This window comes from Salvelinus fontinalis, chromosome 12 (genome assembly GCF_029448725.1).
Source record: "Salvelinus fontinalis isolate EN_2023a chromosome 12, ASM2944872v1, whole genome shotgun sequence".
Classification (NCBI taxonomy): Eukaryota; Metazoa; Chordata; class Actinopteri; order Salmoniformes; family Salmonidae; genus Salvelinus; species Salvelinus fontinalis.
This window is the reverse complement of record NC_074676.1, coordinates 24,843,921-24,867,063: the sequence shown is the minus strand read 5'-3', so window position 1 is coordinate 24,867,063 and position 23,143 is coordinate 24,843,921. Positions and strand designations below refer to the sequence as shown.

General features: G+C 40.1%; 2 protein-coding genes and 1 non-coding gene across 9 annotated transcripts in view; all 3 read left to right on the top strand.

Annotated features, from left to right (window-relative positions):
- Positions 1-3,497, top strand: part of LOC129867043 (mucosa-associated lymphoid tissue lymphoma translocation protein 1-like) — a 36,676-nt gene extending 33,179 nt beyond the window's left edge. For all 3 annotated transcript variants that reach the window (XM_055940154.1, XM_055940155.1, XM_055940153.1), the window contains 2 exons: positions 1,092-1,214; positions 1,321-3,497. In XM_055940154.1, coding sequence (XP_055796129.1) covers positions 1,092-1,214; positions 1,321-1,659 — 462 coding nt within the window. In that variant the 3' untranslated portion in view covers positions 1,660-3,497. The remainder of the gene's footprint in view (positions 1-1,091; positions 1,215-1,320) is intronic.
- Positions 3,498-16,165: 12,668 nt separating this feature from the next.
- On the top strand, positions 16,166-16,237 carry trnah-gug (transfer RNA histidin (anticodon GUG)). Its single transcript has one exon. It is a non-coding gene; the product is annotated as a tRNA-His (tRNA).
- A 1,003-nt stretch (positions 16,238-17,240) lies between these two features.
- The window catches only part of LOC129867042 (FERM domain-containing protein 5), a 123,289-nt gene continuing 117,386 nt past the window's right edge, over positions 17,241-23,143 (top strand). For 2 of the 5 annotated variants that reach the window (XM_055940147.1, XM_055940145.1), the window contains exon 1: positions 17,243-17,658. In XM_055940147.1, coding sequence (XP_055796122.1) covers positions 17,557-17,658 — 102 coding nt within the window. In that variant the 5' untranslated portion in view covers positions 17,243-17,556. Of the gene's footprint in view, positions 17,659-23,143 lie in introns of all 5 variants that reach the window. The other 3 variants (XM_055940150.1, XM_055940144.1, XM_055940148.1) reach the window with 3 other exon arrangements.

Below are 23,143 nucleotides of genomic sequence, written 5' to 3'. Positions count from 1 at the left end.
TGCCTCCAGGCAGGCTGTCATGTGCCTTTTACCTAGAAGTGGCTTCTGCCTGGCCACTACCATAACGGCCTGATTGGTGGAGTGCTGCAGAGATGGTTGTCCTTTTGGAAGGTTCTCCCATCTCTACAGAGGAACTCTGGAGCTCTGTCAGTGACCATCAGATTCTTGGTCACCTCCCTGACCAAGGCCCTTCTCCCCCGATTGCTCAGTTTGGCTGGACGGCTAGTTCTATGAAGTCTTGGTGGTTCCAAACTTCTTCCATTTAAGAATGATGGAGGCCACTGTGTTCTTGGAGACCTTCAATGCTGCTGTAATTTTTTGGTACCCTTCCCCAGATCTGTGCCTTGACACAATCCTGTATCGGAGTTTTATGAACAATTACTTCGACCTCATGGCTTAGTTTTTACTCTGACATGCACTGTCAACTGTGGGACCTTATAAAGACAGTTGTGTGCCTTTCCAAATCATGTCCAATCAATTGAATTTACCACAGGGGACTCCAATCTAGTTGTAGAAACATTGCACCTGAGCTCAATTTCGAGTTTCATAGCAATCAATGGGTCTTTATACTCATGTAAATAAGGTATTTATGTTTTTTATGTTTAATACATTTGCAAAAATGTCTAAAAACTTGTTTTCGCTTTGTCATTATGCGGTATTGTGTGTAGATTGATGAGGGGGAAAAAATGTTTAATTAATTTTAGTGTAATTAATTTTAGGCTGTAACATAACAAAGTGTGGAAAAAGTCAAGGGGTCTGAATACTTTCCGAATGCACTGTATCTTATGAACAGCACAGTTATTTTCATAGTTTTCATAGTCTGCCTTATGCGCTCTCAACTTTCATGACAACCTTGCTATTAGAAATGGCTGAAGTGAGAAACAAGAGCAGGACATTTTGGCACAACAGTTTATCAGGTTTCTGCTTCTGTGAAGTAATAATTCCTAGGAGCATACTGACACCTAGAGGTTTAATCCATTATGTTCTCCCTACTTAATCCACTAGTCTGCCACTTGTTATGCACTTTGTAAAATAACAACAGTTTTTGCTGTAGTTGCCTGATGTATCTTATTCCTGACTTCTGTGTTTAGGCAATGGAGGATATATTCTCTAGTCCTGGGAGGTCAGGTGAAATGGACTCTCTGTTGCTAAATAACTTGGTTGCTGAAAACCCTGACTGTAGCCTCAGACTTTGTGGCCTTCAAAAGCTTCAGGTAGGTTTACTATGTCTGGGACCCCATATTTAATATTTGCAATTATATGTCTAGAAATGTATAAATTCAATCTGTATTATGTTTTTTCTCTCTCCCTGTTGTAAAGGGATCCTTAGTGATAAAGGTGGACCTACACTATACCCACATGGACAGGAAGCTGCGGCTGCAAGAGAGCAAACAGCTGGACATAGGGAAGCCTCTGGTGGCATCCTGTGATCTGCACAGGGGACAGCAAGCAATGGTTGGCCAGAGACCAGATGGTGCCACTGCCCAGAGTATGGGACACAGCCGCATCTCACACAGCAAGCAGCGCCCACGTCAGACATTGGGCCAGCCAGGCCGTCCCTTCACTAAGAGGGCAGAGTGTGCTGCCAAAGTCCTCACTGCAAGGAGCAATGAACCAGGGGAGAATGATGAGACTGAGCCTCAAGACTTTACCTCTTGATTTCCCCTCTCCACGTCTATGGAAAAAGGATAGGTTAGTAGTAGTGACTAGTGTAGTCCATCGGATATTTGCTGTTTAGGCTTTAATCAATGCACATAATAAAATCAGCATGATACATTCCCTTTCTCTGGTTAAATTCTATCAGTTTAATTGTGGTTATAAGGTGTGTATGTACTGTATACATGGGTGCATGTGAGTTTGAGGAGATGACATTCTGGATCATGTTCCTCTCAATAAGCACTATTGTTCTGTTGTCAGTATAATACTGAAAGAAATGCAAAATTTATTATTTAAATGATCACAGAATGAAATAAATTACACAATATAATGGGACAATATTTTCATGTTGCACATCTTTTAGTTGTCTCAGTAAATGGTTTCAATATCTGTATACACAATTTATAGTTGGTTAGAAGTTTTTAAGTCATTGAAATTTGGAGCTATTGAAATTGAAAATATTGTCCCATGTACAGTGCCTGTACAAGTATTCATACCCCTTTATTTATTCCATATTTTGTTGTGTTACACTCTGAATTCAAAATGGATTAAATTGTTTTTCCACTTACCCATCTACACACAATATCCCATAATGAAAAAGTGCAAACATGTTTATTAATGTTTTCACATTTATTCTGAATGAAATATGGAAATCTAATTTGCATAAGTATTTAAAACCGAGTCAATACTTTGTAGAAGGACCTTTGGTGGGGATTACTTGCACATGTCTGTAACAGCTTTGCACATCAGGATTTAGCGATTTCTCCCATTCTCCCTTGCAGATTTTCTCAAGCTCTGTTAAATTAGATGTGTAGCAGCGGAGAACAGCAAACTTCAAGTCTTTCCACAAATGTTCATTGGGATTCAGGTCTGGGCTTTGTCTGGGCCACTTAAGGACTTTCACATTCTTGTTCTAAAACCATTCCAGTGTTGATTTGGTTGTATGCTTGGAGCCATTGTCCTGTTTTAATTAAAATATTCACCCCATTCTAAAGTTGTTTGCACTCTGAAGCAGGTTCTCATCAAGGATTTGCCTGTATTTGGCTCCATTCATTGTTCCCTCTATCCTTACCAGTCTACCAGTCCCTGTCGCTGAAAAGCATCCACATACAGTAGTATGATGCTGCTACCACCATGCTTCACAGTAGGGATGGGATTAGACGGGTTATGAGCTGTGCCTGCTTTTCTCCAGATATAGCACTTTGCATTCAGGCCAAAGAGTTACATTGTTGTCTCATAGAACCCCTGAATCTTTAGTCTTTTGCTCTTGGAGTCTTTCACGTGCCTTTTTGCAAACTCCAGGCGTGCTGTCGTGCGTTTTTCTCAGGAGTGGCTTCCGTCTGGCCACTCTTCCATAAATGTCAGATTTGTGAAGTGCTGTAGAGATTGTTGTCCTTCTGGCAGGTTCTCCCATCTCAGCCAAGGAACTCTGTAGTTCTGTCAGTGTGGTCATTGGGTTCTTTGTCACCTCCCTGACCAAGGTCCTTCTTGCCTGGTTGCTCAGTTTGGTCTGACGACCAGCTCTAGCCAGTCTGGGTAGTTCCATATTTTTTGAATTTCCCAAGGATGGAGACCACTGTGTTCTTCAAACCCTTCAACAGTCTATAAATTGTTTTATCCCCTTCCCCAGATATATGCCCCATCACAATTCTATCTCAGAGATCTGTGGTCAGTTCTTTGGAGTTCATGGTATAGTTTCTGGTCTTACATGCGCTGTCAACTGTGGGACCTTATATAGACAGGTGTGTTTCTTTCTAAACTGAACAAAAATATAAATGAAACATATAAAGTGTTGGTCCCATGTTTCATGAACTGAAATAAAAGATCCCAGAAATGTTTAATGTGCACAAAAAGTGTATTTTTGGCAAATTTTCTGCACAAATTAGTTTACATCCTTGTTAGTGAGCATTTCTCCTTTGCCAGGTGTGGTTTATCAAGAAGTGGATTAAACAGCATGATCAATACACAGGTGCACCTTGTGCTGGGGACAATAAAAGGCCAGAAAGATGTACAGTTTTGTCACACAACACAATGTCACATGGAATTGGCATGCTGACTGCAGGAATGTCCACCAGAGCTGTTTCCAGAGAATTTCATGTTAATTTCTTTACCATAAGTCACCTCCAACATAGTTTTAGAGAATTTGGCAGTATGTTCAACTGGCCTCACAACTGCAGACCACGTGTAACCACACCAGCCCAGGACCTCCACATCCAGCATCTTCACCTACGGGATCGTCTGAAACCAACCACCTGAATAGTTAATTAAACTGAGGAGTATTTCTGTATGTAATAAAGCCCTTTTGTGGGGAAAAACTCATTCTGATTGGCAGGGCCTGGTTCCCCTTGGGGGGTCATATGCCCTCCCAGGCCCACCCATGGCTGAAATCGCGCCTCATTAGCTCATTGTTATGGATGTTTCCAAATAACTGTCACTAGAAAACAGCTTAAACAAAAGCAAATTCAGCTACTGTTGTTATTCTGGCTGCAATGTTTGACGTGACCGTAAGTTAGCCGTAATTGGCTAGCGAGCAAGCAAGGGATAAGAACTGGCAACGGAACATTTAAAACGAACGACTGGGTTGCGTCCATAGATACAGAACACAAAGACTGAGCGACTGGGTCGCATCTCTGGCAACCGAACCGATAGAACGAACGACCAGCCAGCTTGGGTAGCAACCCTAGATTTGTGTCGGGACGATATCTTGTGGAAGGATGAAATAGCATGAATAAATTAACCAAAATAAAAAACATTTTGAAAATATGTAAATCATTATTTGAAAATGTTAGAAACCCGTTGTATAAAAGTGATAATGCCCTCGAAGCCGTTGTTTGGCGGATATATTGGCATGGTTTGCCGGCCCGAGATGAACAACCGTGCTAATATATCGTCCAAACACCTGCTTCGAGGGCATTATCACTTAAATAAACCCAACGGTACAGTTCACTCCGTGACATACAAGTTTTTCCTATCACCTAAGTTTTGGGCGAGACTGTCTTTATGACCAAATAAATCCTATTTATACTTTACAATACATTTTGTACACTCTAATAAAGGTTTCTGACCCATATCGATGCCAGATAGGCCGTTTTCAAAACGAGAAGTTGCTTTTTAGGGGCATAACTTGTGGTTACAATAGTTTAAGGTCTTAAAAATATATGGGTGATTTTACAACTACAGGCTTTTTTTGTGTCCCAGGTGAATTATTTTTTATAATGACATATATGAAGTAGTTAATAAAATAACCTTAAAGGCCCAGTGCAGTCAAAATGTTATTTTCCTATGCTTTAAATACCGGAAAATCAACACACCTATTAATTCCAGCTAAAAAAAAAAGTTTACTATTTTCTACACTGTAGAATAATAGTGAAGACATCAAAACTATGAAATATCACATATGGAATTATGTAGTAACCAAAAAAGTGTAAAACAAATCAAAATATATTTTATATTTTACATTCTTCAAAGCAGCCACCCTTTGCTTTGATGACAGCTTTGCACACTCTTGGCATTCTCTCAACCAGCTTCATGAGGTAGGCACCTGGAATGCATTTCAATTAACAGGTGTGCCTTGTTAAAAGTTAATTTGTGGAATTTCTTTCCTTCTCAATGCGTTTGAGCCACTCAGTTGTGTTGTGACAAGGTAGGGGGGTATACAGAAGATAGCCCTATTTGGTAAAAGAATAAGTCCATATAATGGCAAGAACAGCTCAAATTAGAAAAGAGAAATGACAGTCCATCATTACTTTAAGACATGAAGGTCAGTCAATCGGGAAAATGTCAAGAACTTTGAAAGTTTCTTCAAGTGCAGTCGCAATAACCAACATGCGCTATGATGAAACTACCTCTCATGAGGACCGCTACAGGAAAGGAAGACCCAGAGTTACCTCTGCTGCAGAGAATAAGCTCATTAAGGTTACCAGCCTCAGAAATTGCAGCCCAAATAAATGCTTCACAGAGTTCAAGTAACAGACACATCTTAACATCAACTTTTCAGAGGAGACTGTGTGAATCAGGCCTTCATGGTCAAATTGCTGCAAAGAAACCACTACTAAAGGACACCAATAAGAAGAAGAGACTTGCTTGGGCCAAGAAACACGAGCAATGGACATTAAACCGGTGGAAATCTGTCCTTTGGTCTGATGAGTCCAAATTGGAGATTTTTGGTTCCAACCGCGGTGTCTTTGTGAGACGCAGAGTAAGTGAACGGATGATCTCTGCATGTGTAGTTCCCACCGTAAACTATCAAGGAGGAGGTGTGATGGTATGGGGGTGCTTTGCTGGTGACACTTTCTGTGATTTATTTAGAATTCAAGGCACACTTAATCAGCATAGCTACCACAGCATTCTTCAGCGATACGCCATCCCATCTGGTTTGCGCTTAGTGGGATTATCATTTGTTTTTCAACAGGACAATGACTCAACACACCTCCAGGCTTTGTAAGGGCTATTTGACCAAGAAGGAAAGGGATGGAGAGCTGCATCAGATGACCTGGCCTCCACAATCACCCGACCTATACCCAATTGAGATGGTTTGGGATGAGTTGAACCGCAGAGTGAAGGAAAAGCATCCAACAAGTGCTCAGCATATGTGGGAACTCCTTGGACTGTTGGAAAAGCATTCCAGGTGAAGCTGGTTGAGAGAATGCCAAGAGTGTGCAAGTTGTCATCTAGGCAATGTGTGGCTACTTTGAAGAATCTAAAATCTAAAATCTATTTTTATTTGTTTAATACTTTTTTTGGTGTTGATGATTCCATATGTGTTATTTCATCGTTTTGATGTCTTCACTATTATTCTATAATGTAGAAAATAGTACAAATAAAGGAAAACCCTTGAATGAGTAGGTGTGTCCAAACTTTTGACTGGTACTGTATATTTCCACACTATAAGGTTGGATTAATACAGTGAAAGAGCTGATTTTATGTTGAGATAAATTTGATATCGAGATAAAAAACAGCTGCATTGGACCTAAGCTTTTTCTTTCAGCTTTCAATTTAGTTTTTCTGTTCATTTTCTAAAGCATTTCATGTCTCGATTTCACTGTTTTACACTTTTTTTGCCATGTCCTTCACCCAGACTTTTGATATTCAGCAATGTATTACACTTAGAAAATATTTAATGCACCTGTTTAGAATAAGAGTAAAAAAAGGAAACAAAATAAATATTTGATGTTCATATGTCAAGGCTGTGGGTAACTGGTGAAAGGAGTCAGGCGCAGGAGAGCTGAGATGCGTGGACAAGGTATTTCATTCAAGAAAACACCAGTATAAACACAATGCTATGGTGCTGGAAAAATACCGGTACCACGAAATAAACGGGCGTAATAACAAAACCTGGCAACAATATACCAGCCGTCAGATACAGCCTTACAATAAAACAAACATGCACACAAACATGGGGGAAACCAGAGGGTTAAATAATGAACATGTAATGAGGGAATTGAAACCAGGTGTGTAAAAAAACAGTGACAAAACAAATAGAAAATGAAAAGTGGATCGGTGATGGCTAGAAGGCCGGTGACGTTGACCGCCGAACGTCGCTCGAACAAGGAGAGGGACCAACTCCGGCGGAAGTCGTGACATCATAAGCCATTTGTTACTCAGTATTGCATCATTAAAATCACTGGGAAGTGGCAAGGGAGAACAAGGATATGACATGGAGAGTGTATGATATTATATCTCCACCTTCAAGAAAAGTCACTTTGAATATGTAAAGATAAGATCATATTTGTATTCTGCGTATAACTCATCAAGATTGTCCTCTTTGAAAGAATACATCTCATGTTGTGGTTGGAAATGATCAAATGATAGCTGATCAAATGATGGTGGTTCAACTGGTAGTTAAATCCAGAAATGTAGCAAATTGTTATGACTAACATTGTCATTACCACCACAAAATATTTCGGTAATGACGATTTCCAGGTTATTACCATCAGAATGTAGAGACTTTTTGTATGACTGTTGTAAAAATGGGTATACCCCTGCTCAATACTCAAATTATATTTTACAGTCTTTATAGCAATCAATGATCTTGTAAATATCCCTTTCCACCTTGTCATTACTGCCACACAGTCATTACCACCACAGTGAACACATATTCCTTAAGAAAAAATATATTTACAACTTAAAGACATGCTCCGGTACTTTGGCGACTAAGAAACCTTTTTTTAACCTTTCGCTTTGGGCTGGATGTGTCAATAATCTATGACCTGAATTACTGTTTTTCCTCAATTAGCAACGGAATCCCTAGTTTGAAAGCGACCAGGCACGTGCACAGATAAGAGGTCTGTGCCCTTTTGGGTATACAGTTTTTGTCACTGTTATTCTGAATATTATATTACCGAGTTATTATTAATTAAGGAGCATTGAAGCTAAACCACAATCAGTAAAAATATAATCGAGCTAGCTAACTATCAGATTTACATCAATCATGAACGATCAGCTGATAGCCTACCCTGTTTTCCTGATGTCAATCATGTATTTAGGAGGCAACTATCTTGCTTACAATTTGTGATTTCTGTGTTGTTTCAGGAATAAATAGGCCTATGAAAATGAGCACCTGCTCTCTAACATGAACACCTGCCCTCTATCTGTGCACGGCCCTAAAAGCGACTGTTTTCTTGAAGCTGTGCTGTGCCATTTTCCCTACATTTCATCCCATTTGGGCCAGCCCCCTAGCAAATTGAGTTTTAGCCAATGAGCTTCAGCCTCTCGCATTTGAGTGACAGCTATTTCATGTCTCGATTTCACTGTTTTACACTTTTTTTGCCATGTCCTTCACCCAGACTTTTGATATTCAGCAATGTATTACACTTAGAAAATATTTAATGCACCTGTTTAGAATAAGAGTAAAAAAAGGAAACAAAATAAATATTTGATGTTCATATGTCAAGGCTGTGGGTAACTGGTGAAAGGAGTCAGGCGCAGGAGAGCTGAGATGCGTGGACAAGGTATTTCATTCAAGAAAACACCAGTATAAACACAATGCTATGGTGCTGGAAAAATACCGGTACCACGAAATAAACGGGCGTAATAACAAAACCTGGCAACAATATACCAGCCGTCAGATACAGCCTTACAATAAAACAAACATGCACACAAACATGGGGGAAACCAGAGGGTTAAATAATGAACATGTAATGAGGGAATTGAAACCAGGTGTGTAAAAAAACAGTGACAAAACAAATAGAAAATGAAAAGTGGATCGGTGATGGCTAGAAGGCCGGTGACGTTGACCGCCGAACGTCGCTCGAACAAGGAGAGGGACCAACTCCGGCGGAAGTCGTGACATCATAAGCCATTTGTTACTCAGTATTGCATCATTAAAATCACTGGGAAGTGGCAAGGGAGAACAAGGATATGACATGGAGAGTGTATGATATTATATCTCCACCTTCAAGAAAAGTCACTTTGAATATGTAAAGATAAGATCATATTTGTATTCTGCGTATAACTCATCAAGATTGTCCTCTTTGAAAGAATACATCTCATGTTGTGGTTGGAAATGATCAAATGATAGCTGATCAAATGATGGTGGTTCAACTGGTAGTTAAATCCAGAAATGTAGCAAATTGTTATGACTAACATTGTCATTACCACCACAAAATATTTCGGTAATGACGATTTCCAGGTTATTACCATCAGAATGTAGAGACTTTTTGTATGACTGTTGTAAAAATGGGTATACCCCTGCTCAATACTCAAATTATATTTTACAGTCTTTATAGCAATCAATGATCTTGTAAATATCCCTTTCCACCTTGTCATTACTGCCACACAGTCATTACCACCACAGTGAACACATATTCCTTAAGAAAAAATATATTTACAACTTAAAGACATGCTCCGGTACTTTGGCGACTAAGAAACCTTTTTTTAACCTTTCGCTTTGGGCTGGATGTGTCAATAATCTATGACCTGAATTACTGTTTTTCCTCAATTAGCAACGGAATCCCTAGTTTGAAAGCGACCAGGCACGTGCACAGATAAGAGGTCTGTGCCCTTTTGGGTATACAGTTTTTGTCACTGTTATTCTGAATATTATATTACCGAGTTATTATTAATTAAGGAGCATTGAAGCTAAACCACAATCAGTAAAAATATAATCGAGCTAGCTAACTATCAGATTTACATCAATCATGAACGATCAGCTGATAGCCTACCCTGTTTTCCTGATGTCAATCATGTATTTAGGAGGCAACTATCTTGCTTACAATTTGTGATTTCTGTGTTGTTTCAGGAATAAATAGGCCTATGAAAATGAGCACCTGCTCTCTAACATGAACACCTGCCCTCTATCTGTGCACGGCCCTAAAAGCGACTGTTTTCTTGAAGCTGTGCTGTGCCATTTTCCCTACATTTCATCCCATTTGGGCCAGCCCCCTAGCAAATTGAGTTTTAGCCAATGAGCTTCAGCCTCTCGCATTTGAGTGACAGCTATTTCATGTCTCGATTTCACTGTTTTACACTTTTTTTGCCATGTCCTTCACCCAGGCTTTTGATATTCAGCAATGTATTACACTTAGAAAATATTTAATGCACCTGTTTAGAATAAGAGTAAAAAAAGGAAACAAAATAAATATTTGATGTTCATATGTCAAGGCTGTGGGTAACTGGTGAAAGGAGTCAGGCGCAGGAGAGCTGAGATGCGTGGACAAGGTATTTCATTCAAGAAAACACCAGTATAAACACAATGCTATGGTGCTGGAAAAATACCGGTACCACGAAATAAACGGGCGTAATAACAAAACCTGGCAACAATATACCAGCCGTCAGATACAGCCTTACAATAAAACAAACATGCACACAAACATGGGGGAAACCAGAGGGTTAAATAATGAACATGTAATGAGGGAATTGAAACCAGGTGTGTAAAAAAACAGTGACAAAACAAATAGAAAATGAAAAGTGGATCGGTGATGGCTAGAAGGCCGGTGACGTTGACCGCCGAACGTCGCTCGAACAAGGAGAGGGACCAACTCCGGCGGAAGTCGTGACATCATAAGCCATTTGTTACTCAGTATTGCATCATTAAAATCACTGGGAAGTGGCAAGGGAGAACAAGGATATGACATGGCGAGTGTATGATATTATATCTCCACCTTCAAGAAAAGTCACTTTGAATATGTAAAGATAAGATCATATTTGTATTCTGCGTATAACTCATCAAGATTGTCCTCTTTGAAAGAATACATCTCATGTTGTGGTTGGAAATGATCAAATGATAGCTGATCAAATGATGGTGGTTCAACTGGTAGTTAAATCCAGAAATGTAGCAAATTGTTATGACTAACATTGTCATTACCACCACAAAATATTTCGGTAATGACAATTTCCAGGTTATTACCATCAGAATGTAGAGACTTTTTGTATGACTGTTGTAAAAATGGGTATACCCCTGCTCAATACTCAAATTATATTTTACAGTCTTTATAGCAATCAATGATCTTGTAAATATCCCTTTCCACCTTGTCATTACTGCCACACAGTCATTACCACCACAGTGAACACATATTCCTTAAGAAAAAATATATTTACAACTTAAAGACATGCTCCGGTACTTTGGCGACTAAGAAACCTTTTTTTAACCTTTCGCTTTGGGCTGGATGTGTCAATAATCTATGACCTGAATTACTGTTTTTCCTCAATTAGCAACGGAATCCCTAGTTTGAAAGCGACCAGGCACGTGCACAGATAAGAGGTCTGTGCCCTTTTGGGTATACAGTTTTTGTCACTGTTATTCTGAATATTATATTACCGAGTTATTATTAATTAAGGAGCATTGAAGCTAAACCACAATCAGTAAAAATATAATCGAGCTAGCTAACTATCAGATTTACATCAATCATGAACGATCAGCTGATAGCCTACCCTGTTTTCCTGATGTCAATCATGTATTTAGGAGGCAACTATCTTGCTTACAATTTGTGATTTCTGTGTTGTTTCAGGAATAAATAGGCCTATGAAAATGAGCACCTGCTCTCTAACATGAACACCTGCCCTCTATCTGTGCACGGCCCTAAAAGCGACTGTTTTCTTGAAGCTGTGCTGTGCCATTTTCCCTACATTTCATCCCATTTGGGCCAGCCCCCTAGCAAATTGAGTTTTAGCCAATGAGCTTCAGCCTCTCGCATTTGAGTGACAGCTATTTCATGTCTCGATTTCACTGTTTTACACTTTTTTTGCCATGTCCTTCACCCAGACTTTTGATATTCAGCAATGTATTACACTTAGAAAATATTTAATGCACCTGTTTAGAATAAGAGTAAAAAAAGGAAACAAAATAAATATTTGATGTTCATATGTCAAGGCTGTGGGTAACTGGTGAAAGGAGTCAGGCGCAGGAGAGCTGAGATGCGTGGACAAGGTATTTCATTCAAGAAAACACCAGTATAAACACAATGCTATGGTGCTGGAAAAATACCGGTACCACGAAATAAACGGGCGTAATAACAAAACCTGGCAACAATATACCAGCCGTCAGATACAGCCTTACAATAAAACAAACATGCACACAAACATGGGGGAAACCAGAGGGTTAAATAATGAACATGTAATGAGGGAATTGAAACCAGGTGTGTAAAAAAACAGTGACAAAACAAATAGAAAATGAAAAGTGGATCGGTGATGGCTAGAAGGCCGGTGACGTTGACCGCCGAACGTCGCTCGAACAAGGAGAGGGACCAACTCCGGCGGAAGTCGTGACATCATAAGCCATTTGTTACTCAGTATTGCATCATTAAAATCACTGGGAAGTGGCAAGGGAGAACAAGGATATGACATGGAGAGTGTATGATATTATATCTCCACCTTCAAGAAAAGTCACTTTGAATATGTAAAGATAAGATCATATTTGTATTCTGCGTATAACTCATCAAGATTGTCCTCTTTGAAAGAATACATCTCATGTTGTGGTTGGAAATGATCAAATGATAGCTGATCAAATGATGGTGGTTCAACTGGTAGTTAAATCCAGAAATGTAGCAAATTGTTATGACTAACATTGTCATTACCACCACAAAATATTTCGGTAATGACGATTTCCAGGTTATTACCATCAGAATGTAGAGACTTTTTGTATGACTGTTGTAAAAATGGGTATACCCCTGCTCAATACTCAAATTACATTTTACAGTCTTTATAGCAATCAATGATCTTGTAAATATCCCTTTCCACCTTGTCATTACTGCCACACAGTCATTACCACCACAGTGAACACATATTCCTTAAGAAAAAATATATTTACAACTTAAAGACATGCTCCGGTACTTTGGCGACTAAGAAACCTTTTTTTAACCTTTCGCTTTGGGCTGGATGTGTCAATAATCTATGACCTGAATTACTGTTTTTCCTCAATTAGCAACGGAATCCCTAGTTTGAAAGCGACCAGGCACGTGCACAGATAAGAGGTCTGTGCCCTTTTGGGTATACAGTTTTTGTCACTGTTATTCTGAATATTATATTACCGAGTTATTATTAATTAAGGAGCATTGAAGCTAAACCACAATCAGTAAAAATATAATCGAGCTAGCTAACTATCAGATTTACATCAATCATGAACGATCAGCTGATAGCCTACCCTGTTTTCCTGATGTCAATCATGTATTTAGGAGGCAACTATCTTGCTTACAATTTGTGATTTCTGTGTTGTTTCAGGAATAAATAGGCCTATGAAAATGAGCACCTGCTCTCTAACATGAACACCTGCCCTCTATCTGTGCACGGCCCTAAAAGCGACTGTTTTCTTGAAGCTGTGCTGTGCCATTTTCCCTACATTTCATCCCATTTGGGCCAGCCCCCTAGCAAATTGAGTTTTAGCCAATGAGCTTCAGCCTCTCGCATTTGAGTGACAGCTAGCAAGAGGCCTGCCCAGCGTTATCCAATGATGTTGAAGGGCGGTCCCAACGGCTCAGTGGACACAGCAGAGAGAGAGAGAGAGAGAGAGAGAGAGAGAGAGAGAGAGAGAGAGAGAGAGAGAGAGAGAGAGAGAGAGAGAGAGAGAGAGAGAGAGAGAGAGAGAGAGAGAGAGAGAGAGAGAGAGAGAGAGAGAGAGAGAGAGAGAGAGAGAGAGAGAGAGAGAGAGAGAGAATGCTTTTTGGCCCTAAACACAGTGGCAGAATACCTGACCGCTGTGACTGACCCAAACTTAAGGAAAACTTTGACTATGTACAGACTCAGTGAGCATAGCCTTGCTATTGAGAAAGGGCGCCGTAGGCAGACCTGGCTCTCGAGAGAAGACAGGCTATGTGCACACTGCCCACAAAATGAGATGGAAACTGAGCTGCACATCCTAACCTTCCTAACACATATTTCCCTCAGATCAAACAGATCCACAAAGAATTTGAAAACAAACCCAATTTTGATTAACTCACATACAGTGGGGCAAAAAAGTATTTAGTCAGCCACCAATTGTGCAAGTTCTCCCACTTAAAAAGATGAGAGAGGCCTGTAAATTTGCATCATAGGTACACTTCAACTATGACAGACAAAATGAGAAAAAAAAATCCAGAAAATCACATTGTAGGATTTTTAATGAATTTATTTGCAAATTATGGTGGAAAATAAGTATATGGTGCCATATTCTTTCCATTTTTTAAGAATGGATTTAATGGTGCTCCGTGGGATGTTCAAAGTTTATGAGTTTTGGTGGGCGACCCTCTCTTGGCAGGTTTGTTGTGGTGCCAATCTCCGCTGCAGAGCTCCACAGCGGAGATTGGAGTATCTGTCCATAGGACCACTTTAAGCCGCACACTCCACAAAGCTGGGATTTACGGAAGAGTGGCCAGAAACAAATAAGCAAACATGTTTGGTGTTCACCAAAAGGCATGTGAGAGACTCCCCAAACATATGGAAGAAGGTACTCTGAGCAGATGGGACTGAAATTTAGATTTTTGGCCTTCAAGGAAAACGCTATGTCTGGCACAAACCCAACACCTCTCATTACCCCAAGAACACCATGTTTTACATTGGCAGGGACTGGGAAACTGGTCAGAATTGAAGGAATGATGGATGGCGCTAAATACAGGGAAATTCTTGAGGGAAACCTGTTTGTCTTTCAGAGATTTGAGACTGGGACTGAGGTTCACCTTCCAGCAGGACAATGACTTTAAGCATCAGCTGTCAGAGCAGCTTACCAACCATTGCACCTGTACATAGCCCATCTGTAAATAGCCCACCCAACTACCTCATCCCCATATTGTTATTTATTTATTTGCGCCTTTGCACCCCAGTATCTCTACTCGCACATTCATCTTCTGCACATCTATCACTCCAGTGTTTAATTGCTAAATTGTAATTATTTTGCCACTATGGCTTATTTATTGCCTTACCTCCCTAATCTTACTACATTTGCACACACTGTATATAGATTTTTCTATTGTGTTATTGACTGTATGTTTGTTTATCCCGTGTGTAACTCTGTGTTGTTTGTGTCGCACTGCTTTTCTTTATCTTGGCCAGGTCGCAGTTGTAAATGAGAACTTGTTCTCAACTGGCCTACCTGGTTAAATAAAGGTGAAATAAAATAAAATAAAAATATATAATGACCCTAAGCATACTGCTAAAGCAACACTCGAGTTGTTGAAGGGGAAACATTTAAATATCTTGGAATGGCCTAGTCAAAGCCCAGACCTCAATCCAATTGAGAATCTGTGGTATGACTTAAAGATTGCTGTACACCAGCGGAACCCATCCAACTTGAAAGAGCTGGATCAGTTTTGCCTTGAAGAATAGGCAGAAATCACAGTGGCTAGATGTGCCAAGCTTATAAAGACATACATACCCCAAGAGACTTGCAACTGTAATTGCTGCAAAAGGTGGCTCTACAAAGTATTGACTTTGGGGGGGGGGGGGGGGGGGGGTGTGAATAGTTATGCAAGCTCAAGTTTTCAGCTTGTTTGTCTTATTTCTTGTTTGTTCCACAATAAAAAATATTTGAATCTTCAACGTGGTGGGCATGTTGTGTAAATCAAATGATACAAACCCCCCAAAAATCTATTTTAATTCCAGGTTGTAAGGCAACAAAATATGAAAAATGCCAAAGGGTGAATACTTTCTCAAACCAGTGTATAGCCTATTTAACATTTTAAGAAGTCTACAATTCCATTGATTGAAAGAAAAAATAACACATCAGAAGACAAATAAGGCTAACACAAACATAAGCAAGCATGATGAGCAGATGAAGAACCAGAGGATATTAGTTAGCTAATTACATTGAACATTTCCAATTCTAATTGAAATTTCCCAAGCAAAAATAAAGATAGCTACCTAGCTACTGTTTATGGACAGGCGTCAGCATCCAACGTTAGCTAGGCTAGTTCTAAGCTACTTCAGATTCAGTATATCTGAATAGTTTACTAAACATACCATTCGAAATGTGAAATTAATACAAAATACAGAAAGGTTCTAGCCACATATTTATCAATTTAAATAGCTATCTGTAGTTGAATGCGTCACCACTGGCTAGGTTATAAGCCCAATATCTCCCATTCAGTATAAGCCCTGGTAGCTCGCCGTGATCGTATAGTGGTTAGTACTCTGCGTTGTGGCCGCAGCAACCCCGGTTCGAATCCGGGTCACGGCATTGCAAACACAATGTCACGGCATAAGGGCATAATTTTTCCTTATGCTTATTATTTGACATATATTATCCTGTTCAGTCATTGCGTTGTCGAACCAATATTCCGAACACAGCGAAGCTACCAAATCGTCTGGAGTGTTATTCATATAAGAATTGTGTTATATGTCCACCAGGGGGTGAACGCGTCTCGTCGATATATTGTGTTGCTGTGCTGTTGTTGTCCTGAGACTGTGTGAAAAGCCATCTTTTTAAAATGTATGTCATTCAAGTAATATTGAAGCTATCATATTCGGAATGGTAGGCTACATAAAAACCTGTCTTCATACCTGCCAGCAAATTGTAAACGATTTAGTCCGGGTAACCTATTGGGCCTAATTATGAGAAGAGCCCCCTGCAGCCCCGTTTATTGTCTTTAAATTATTTTTTTTTTTTTACTATTGTCAACCCCCACAATTTGTTTAATTGTTTAATATAGTTTCATGCACATACCGTCGCCTATATGAAGGTTTCATTACTGCTCTGACTATGGGTTAACTCGTCACTGCAATTGGGAAAGAAAATCTTGCCATTGTGAATATGCAATACACTATTATTGTTGCCGACCACCATTGTCTATCAAGTCTACTCAACTGCTTTATTGTGATGGCCTGTTGATCTATGCCTGTGGCATATGCCTACTGGCCATTGAATAGCATGATGCTCTCTTAACGACTTTTCCCTCATGCATTTAAAACAAAAGTTTTTAACATTTTGTCAGATATGAAACTTCAGCCAATTCCTCATCCGTTTGCTCTTCACGCATGAAAGAGGCCTTGCCTGTCGTAAACATTTATAAACATGGGTTTCATAGAAGACTGCAATTCCCACATTTTTACCGGCTAGTGCCAATTGGTGGTTTAAGAAAATTAAAGGATGAAAAAAAATATTCCGTTTATACTAAGGGCTAAATTGCCCATTTTGTAGAAATCTCTCCCCGTTGGTTCTCATTGACGTCAGTCTACTCTAAGGGATCCGCCCTGTAGCTCAAATTGCAAGCAGTGAGTGGTGAATGGTCACCCATCTTTCGATTACGGGTACACAAGGGTGAATTGCTCCTGGATCTGGATGCGGGCATCCTTTCAATAATTCCGCACTGTGGCTCGTGTCTGTGTTGTGTTCACTTCATGGGATAGACAATGCTGTGTCTTGGCATTACAATATTCAGCTGCTGCTCGTCTGGTTGATCGGAACATGTAGTCATTCAATGTGACATTAGCCTACTTCTATGCTGTGTTCAGATTATTGCTCTGGTCCTAGACGCAGACCAGCAATTCTGTGAAAAGATGTTGAGCCGAATAATGAGTGGCAGTATCCGGAATCTAGATAGAGAATACGACTGCACCGTCAGACTCCTGGATGATACGGAATATACCTGCACAATTCAGGTCAGTCACTTACTATTTTCAGACAATAATTGTTTATATGCCATCAGCAGAGAATATCAAGTGGTGAAATTGTCTCTCATTGGAAGAAAAGCGCGCAAGTGCCTGCATCCCGCAGGTCCCGCGATAGTCACCGTCTGAATCTATTGTTGTGTGAATCATTTGTTTTCTGACACATTTTATTACCATATGCCATTTGACTTGATGCAAATATCGATAGTTTCGTCGTCCGACGAATAGACTGGATGCTCTCAGGACCTTATCGATGTTTTTGTGACTGATCAAAACATGGCAAAAAATGAAATGGTTTATCACAGACAAATAGCCTACTGGTATTGTTATTATTCACCATGAGCGCTGGAAGTTTGAAAAGTGATTAACAACCTCTCGAACACTTGATTTTATAGGCTTTGAGCAGCATTGTATTTCCAATGTCTATATTCATCGTTTTTGTTGAGGTAATTAATCTGACAGTGAGAGTTACAATAAAGCTGTAACTGTGTCACAATCTATATTTAACAGAGTTACAATCTAGCTGTAACAATTCAAATGAATGCAGAGGAGATAATCCCATCACTATCAAGTTATATATGAATTTGTCAACAAAATCAAAACTTACAATAGAGGTCTATGTTATTGTGAGACCTTTATTTTGCGTTTATAAGGTGGGACTCTTAAAGTGGGACTCTGAAATGTTATTCTGGCTCTTGGGAGAAGAGCAAAGGTTCATGGGTAATGCTTGAGTTTGAAGCGAAAGAAGAAGCCACACTCTTGGCTCACTTCATTATTTTGTCCTGTATAAATTGTGTACCACTCAGTCTCATAATAAACATTGAGTCTAACACTGAAGTCGCAGTGTCCCTGGTTTACATTCTTATCATCAGCGTTACATCAGGGGTACCCCTCCAACATTTAAAAAAAATATATATATATTTAAAATTGAAGCTCATTTACTGAATTTTACACAATTTAAAAGCTCTAAAATGCTATTTAGAGTACAGCAAAAACAAGCAACATTACTCTAGCCATTATTACCTTTTTGCTGTAGCTTAATTTACCTCAGGGCAATTCCACGATATGCCAAACAAAAACCATTGATTTGAAAGGATAAATAACCATAAAACTCTATGCACAAGGACTACTTTTAACAATTTGTAGTGAACATTTAAAAAAAAAAAAAAAACACATTCCCTGGGAGAACTGTGAAGATGCCAATTCTGGTAACAGAATTTTTTTGTTAAAACTCCCTCCGTTTTTTATGTGACCATGTTTTCCAAAAAAAAAACTCCCCCGAATTAAGATTCAAAGATGTCTGCAGAAAGAATGGGGTGTCATACAGTTGAATTCGGAAGTTTACATACACTTAGGTTGGAGTCATTAAAACTTGTTTTTCAACCACTCCACAAATTTCTTGTTAACAAACTATAGTTTTGGCAAGTCGGTTAGGACATCTACTTTGTGCATGACACAAGTCATTTTTCCAACAATTGTTTACAGACAGATTATTTCACTTATAATTCACTGTATCACAATTCCAGTGGGTCAGAAGTTTACATACACTAAGTTGACTGTGCCTTTAAACAGCTTGGAAAATTCCAGAAAATGATGTCATGGCTTTAGAAGCTTCTGATAGGCTAATTGAAATCATTTGATTCAATTGGAGGTGTACCCGTGGATGTATTTCAAGGCCTACCTTTGAACTCTTTGCCTCTTTGCTTGACATCATGGGAAAATCAAAAGAAATCAGCCAAGACCTCAGAAAATCAATTGCAGACCTCCACAAGTCTGGTTCATCCTTGGGAGCAATATCCAAATGCCTGAAGGTACCACATTCATCTGTACAAACAATAGTATGCAAGTATAAACACCATGGGACCACACAGCCGTCATACCGCTCAGGAAGGCGACGCGTTCTGTCTCCTAGAGATGAACATACTTTGGTGCGGAAAAGTGCAAATCAATCCCAGAACAACAGCAAAGGACCTTGTGAAGATGCTGGAGGAAACAGATACAAAAGTATCATATCCACAATAAAACGAGTCCTATATCGACATAACCTGAAAGGCCGCTCAGCAAGGAAGAAGCCACTGCTCCAAAGCCGCAATAAAAAAGGCAGACTACGGTTTGCAACTGCACATGGGGACAAAGATCGTACTTTTTGGAGAAATGTCCTCTGGTCTGATGAAACAAAAATAGAACTGTTAGGCCATAATGACCATCGTTATGTTTGGAGGAAAAAGGGGGAGGCTTGCAAGCCGAAGAACACCATCCTAACCGTGAAGCACAGGGGTGGCAGCATCATGTTGTTGGGGTGCTTTGCTGCAGGAGGGACTGGTGCACTTCACAAAATAGATGGCATCATGAGGCAGGAAAATTATGTGGATATATTGAAGCAACATCTCAAGACATCAGTCAGGAAGTTAAAGCTTGGTCGCAAATGGGTCTTCCAAATGGACAATGACCCCAAGCATACTTCCAAAGTTGTGGCAAAATGGCTTAAGGACAATAAAGTCACTAGTTCACTGTAGTGTAGACCTAATAATACAAATTCAATGTCATGTTTTGAACAAAGCAAGGTGGAATGGATTTCCTTGAAGGGAAGACAGGAGTCAGGGGCTGGTTCTTTTTCTTTTGTTTCCATGCTGCTAGTCTTGCTTTGATGTTTCCTTCGTTTTATCTTCAGCCTGAAATAAAGGCAGGGGAGAAGGTCGATCAGAATCCATTACAGTATGTTTGTGTGTGTGTGTGTGTGTTCATCTGTGGATCATCATTCCTCAGAAGTTATTGGGGAGAGCTGTCTCCTGGACTGAGGAAATCCTACTACTTTTTATTAACACATTGAGACATTGAACAAATCTTCTAGAAATAAAATCACAAAGATTTAGGGATACCTCTATGATGTAATGAAATGTAAAAGCTACAGTCCTGGTTTCTGTTATTTTGCAGAAAATATTAAAATTTTTGGTGCACGGAGGTGTCTCCTTTGGAGATATACACTGAGTGTACAAAACATTAGGAACATCTGCTCTTTCCATGATTAAGGTAATTTGTACATGTAGGTAGGGGTAAAGTGACTATGCATAGATAATAAACAGCTCCGGAGGTCTACATCACCGGCCTTCTAGGCATCAATGAACTAGATTCATTACCACCAACCCCAGACTGTCATTACCACCAACCCCGGACACCTGGTTCCCATTCCCCCTGATTAGTGTGTTATATATGTGCCCTCTGTTCCCCAGTGTCCTTGTCGGTTATTGTTACCATGTCTGTTGGTCCTGTGAGTACCTGTGCTGTTGTATCGGCTTCCATGTTATGTGTTATTGTGCACTTGTTTTACGAGTCTCATCCCGTGTATTATTTAGATGTTTACACCTCGCTCTTTTGTTTGGGTGGAGTAAATAAAAACCCCATTACGTATTCCTGCGCCTGTCTCCAATCATTAGACATCGTGACAGAATAACCGACCTCATAAATGGAGACAGCAGGAAAGACCGAGCTATCGACCATCGTCGGGACAGTCCAGCATCACGATGACTGTCTTTCCAGACTCGGCAGCGCCATGCACAGCGTGCTGGCAACCATCCTGCGTTTTGAGGTGCGCGCCAGCGAGATACATTCCTTCTGCAATGAATCCAGTTCTGTGATGCCTAGAAGGCCGGTGATGTAGACCTCCGGAGCTGGTGAACGGAATGAGCAGCAGTACCGGGGGGATCCGTGACACCAGAAGTGGTTAGATTCTGGATTATTACATTGAGCTGATTTCTGATTTCTGACGTGCTGTTCCTTCTTTTTCCGTAGTGTATTTCTGTATTGTTTTAGTGATTCACCATAGTGAATGTGTAGGCTCAGGATTTCTGGGTCTCTATGTTTTTGGTTGGATAGGTTTCTCAATTTCTTCCTTAGGTTTTTGCATTCTTCATCAAACCATTTGTCGTTGTTGTTCATTTTCTTAGGTTGTCTTCTTAAATTTTTTAGATTTGATTGGGAAACTGAGAGGTCATGTATACTGTTTAGGTTTTCTACTGCCATGTTTACACCTTCACTATTACAGTGAAACATTTTTTCTAGTGAAATTGTCTATTAATGATTACATTTGTTTTTGCCTAATTGTTTTTTGGTAGATTTTCACATTACTTTCCTTCCATTTATAGCATTTCATTATATTATTAAGTTCCTTGGGCTTTGATGCCTCGTGATTGAGCATAGCTCTGTTCAAGTAGAGTGGGGTTTTGCTGTGATCTGATAGGGGTGTCAGTGGACTGACTGTGAACACTCTAATAGACTCTGGGTTTAGGTCATTGATAAAGTAGTCTACAGTCTACAGTACTACTGCCAAGAGATGAGCTATAGGTGTACCTACCGTAGGAGTCCCCTCGAAGCCTACCATTGACTATGTACATACCCAGCGTCTGACAGAGCTGCAGGAGTTGTAACCCGTTTTTGTTGGTTAAGTCGTAGTAGTTGTGTCTACGGGGGCATATGGGGGAGGGAATGCTGTCACCTCCAGGTAGGTGTTTGTCCCCCTGTGTGCTGAGGGTGTCAGGTTCTTGTCCAGTTCTGGCATTAAGGTCACCACAGACTAGTACATGTCCCTGGGCCTGGAAATGGTTGATCTCCCCATCTAAGATGGAGAAGCTGTAGGTATAGGTAGCACACATGTCGACATCTTTCTCTGTTCAGATCATTTCCTTACTAATTTCTAGCCAGATGTAAAATGTTCCTGTTTTGACTAATTTAATAGAGTGGGTTAGGTCTGCTCTATACCAAATTAGCTCTATACCAAATTAGTCTCTTCCCTGTTTCACACCTGGTAGTTTGGTGGATGGGACTACCAGCTCTCTGTAACCTAGAGGGCAACCAGTGGGTCCGTTTCCTTTATACCATGTTTCTTGTAGGATGACAATGTCTGTATTTCCAATTTCTTTGATGAAGTCTGGCTTCCTGCTCTTTAGGCCAAAGGCCTAAAATTGAATTAAACCTGAAACCTTGTATATTCCCGGATGAGATAGTAAAAGCTTTGTGTTCAATGGTGTCTAGTGTTTTTGTGTGGTTTAGGCCTGGACCATCACAGTATGCATGAGCAGAGCATGTTGAGCATCTGATACGTCTTAGGTCGCAGGATGGGGCTTGGGTGGGTGTAATAGTGTGGGTTGGGCCTGTTGCTCTGCTCACAGCCTGGGCATGTTGAGGTCCTTTCTCTCGCTCGCTTACTTACATACTTTTGCTCATATCCTGTTCCCACTATGGGCTGCGATTCAATCCCCTGTGGACCTGTTTTCATTACACTCTGATCTCTTCCCTAAACTGTTTAACTGCTCCATATTCAGGGTTACCTCTGGTGCAGGCTGGCATCCTTCCTCTGACATCCACACAGCACAGGTGGGCCATTACAGCCTTGAGTTCTGGTAGCTATTCCTGTGTTCTGAATGTTATCATCAATATCATCAGCTTCAGAAATTATAATGCCAGAACCAGGGAGGAGAAA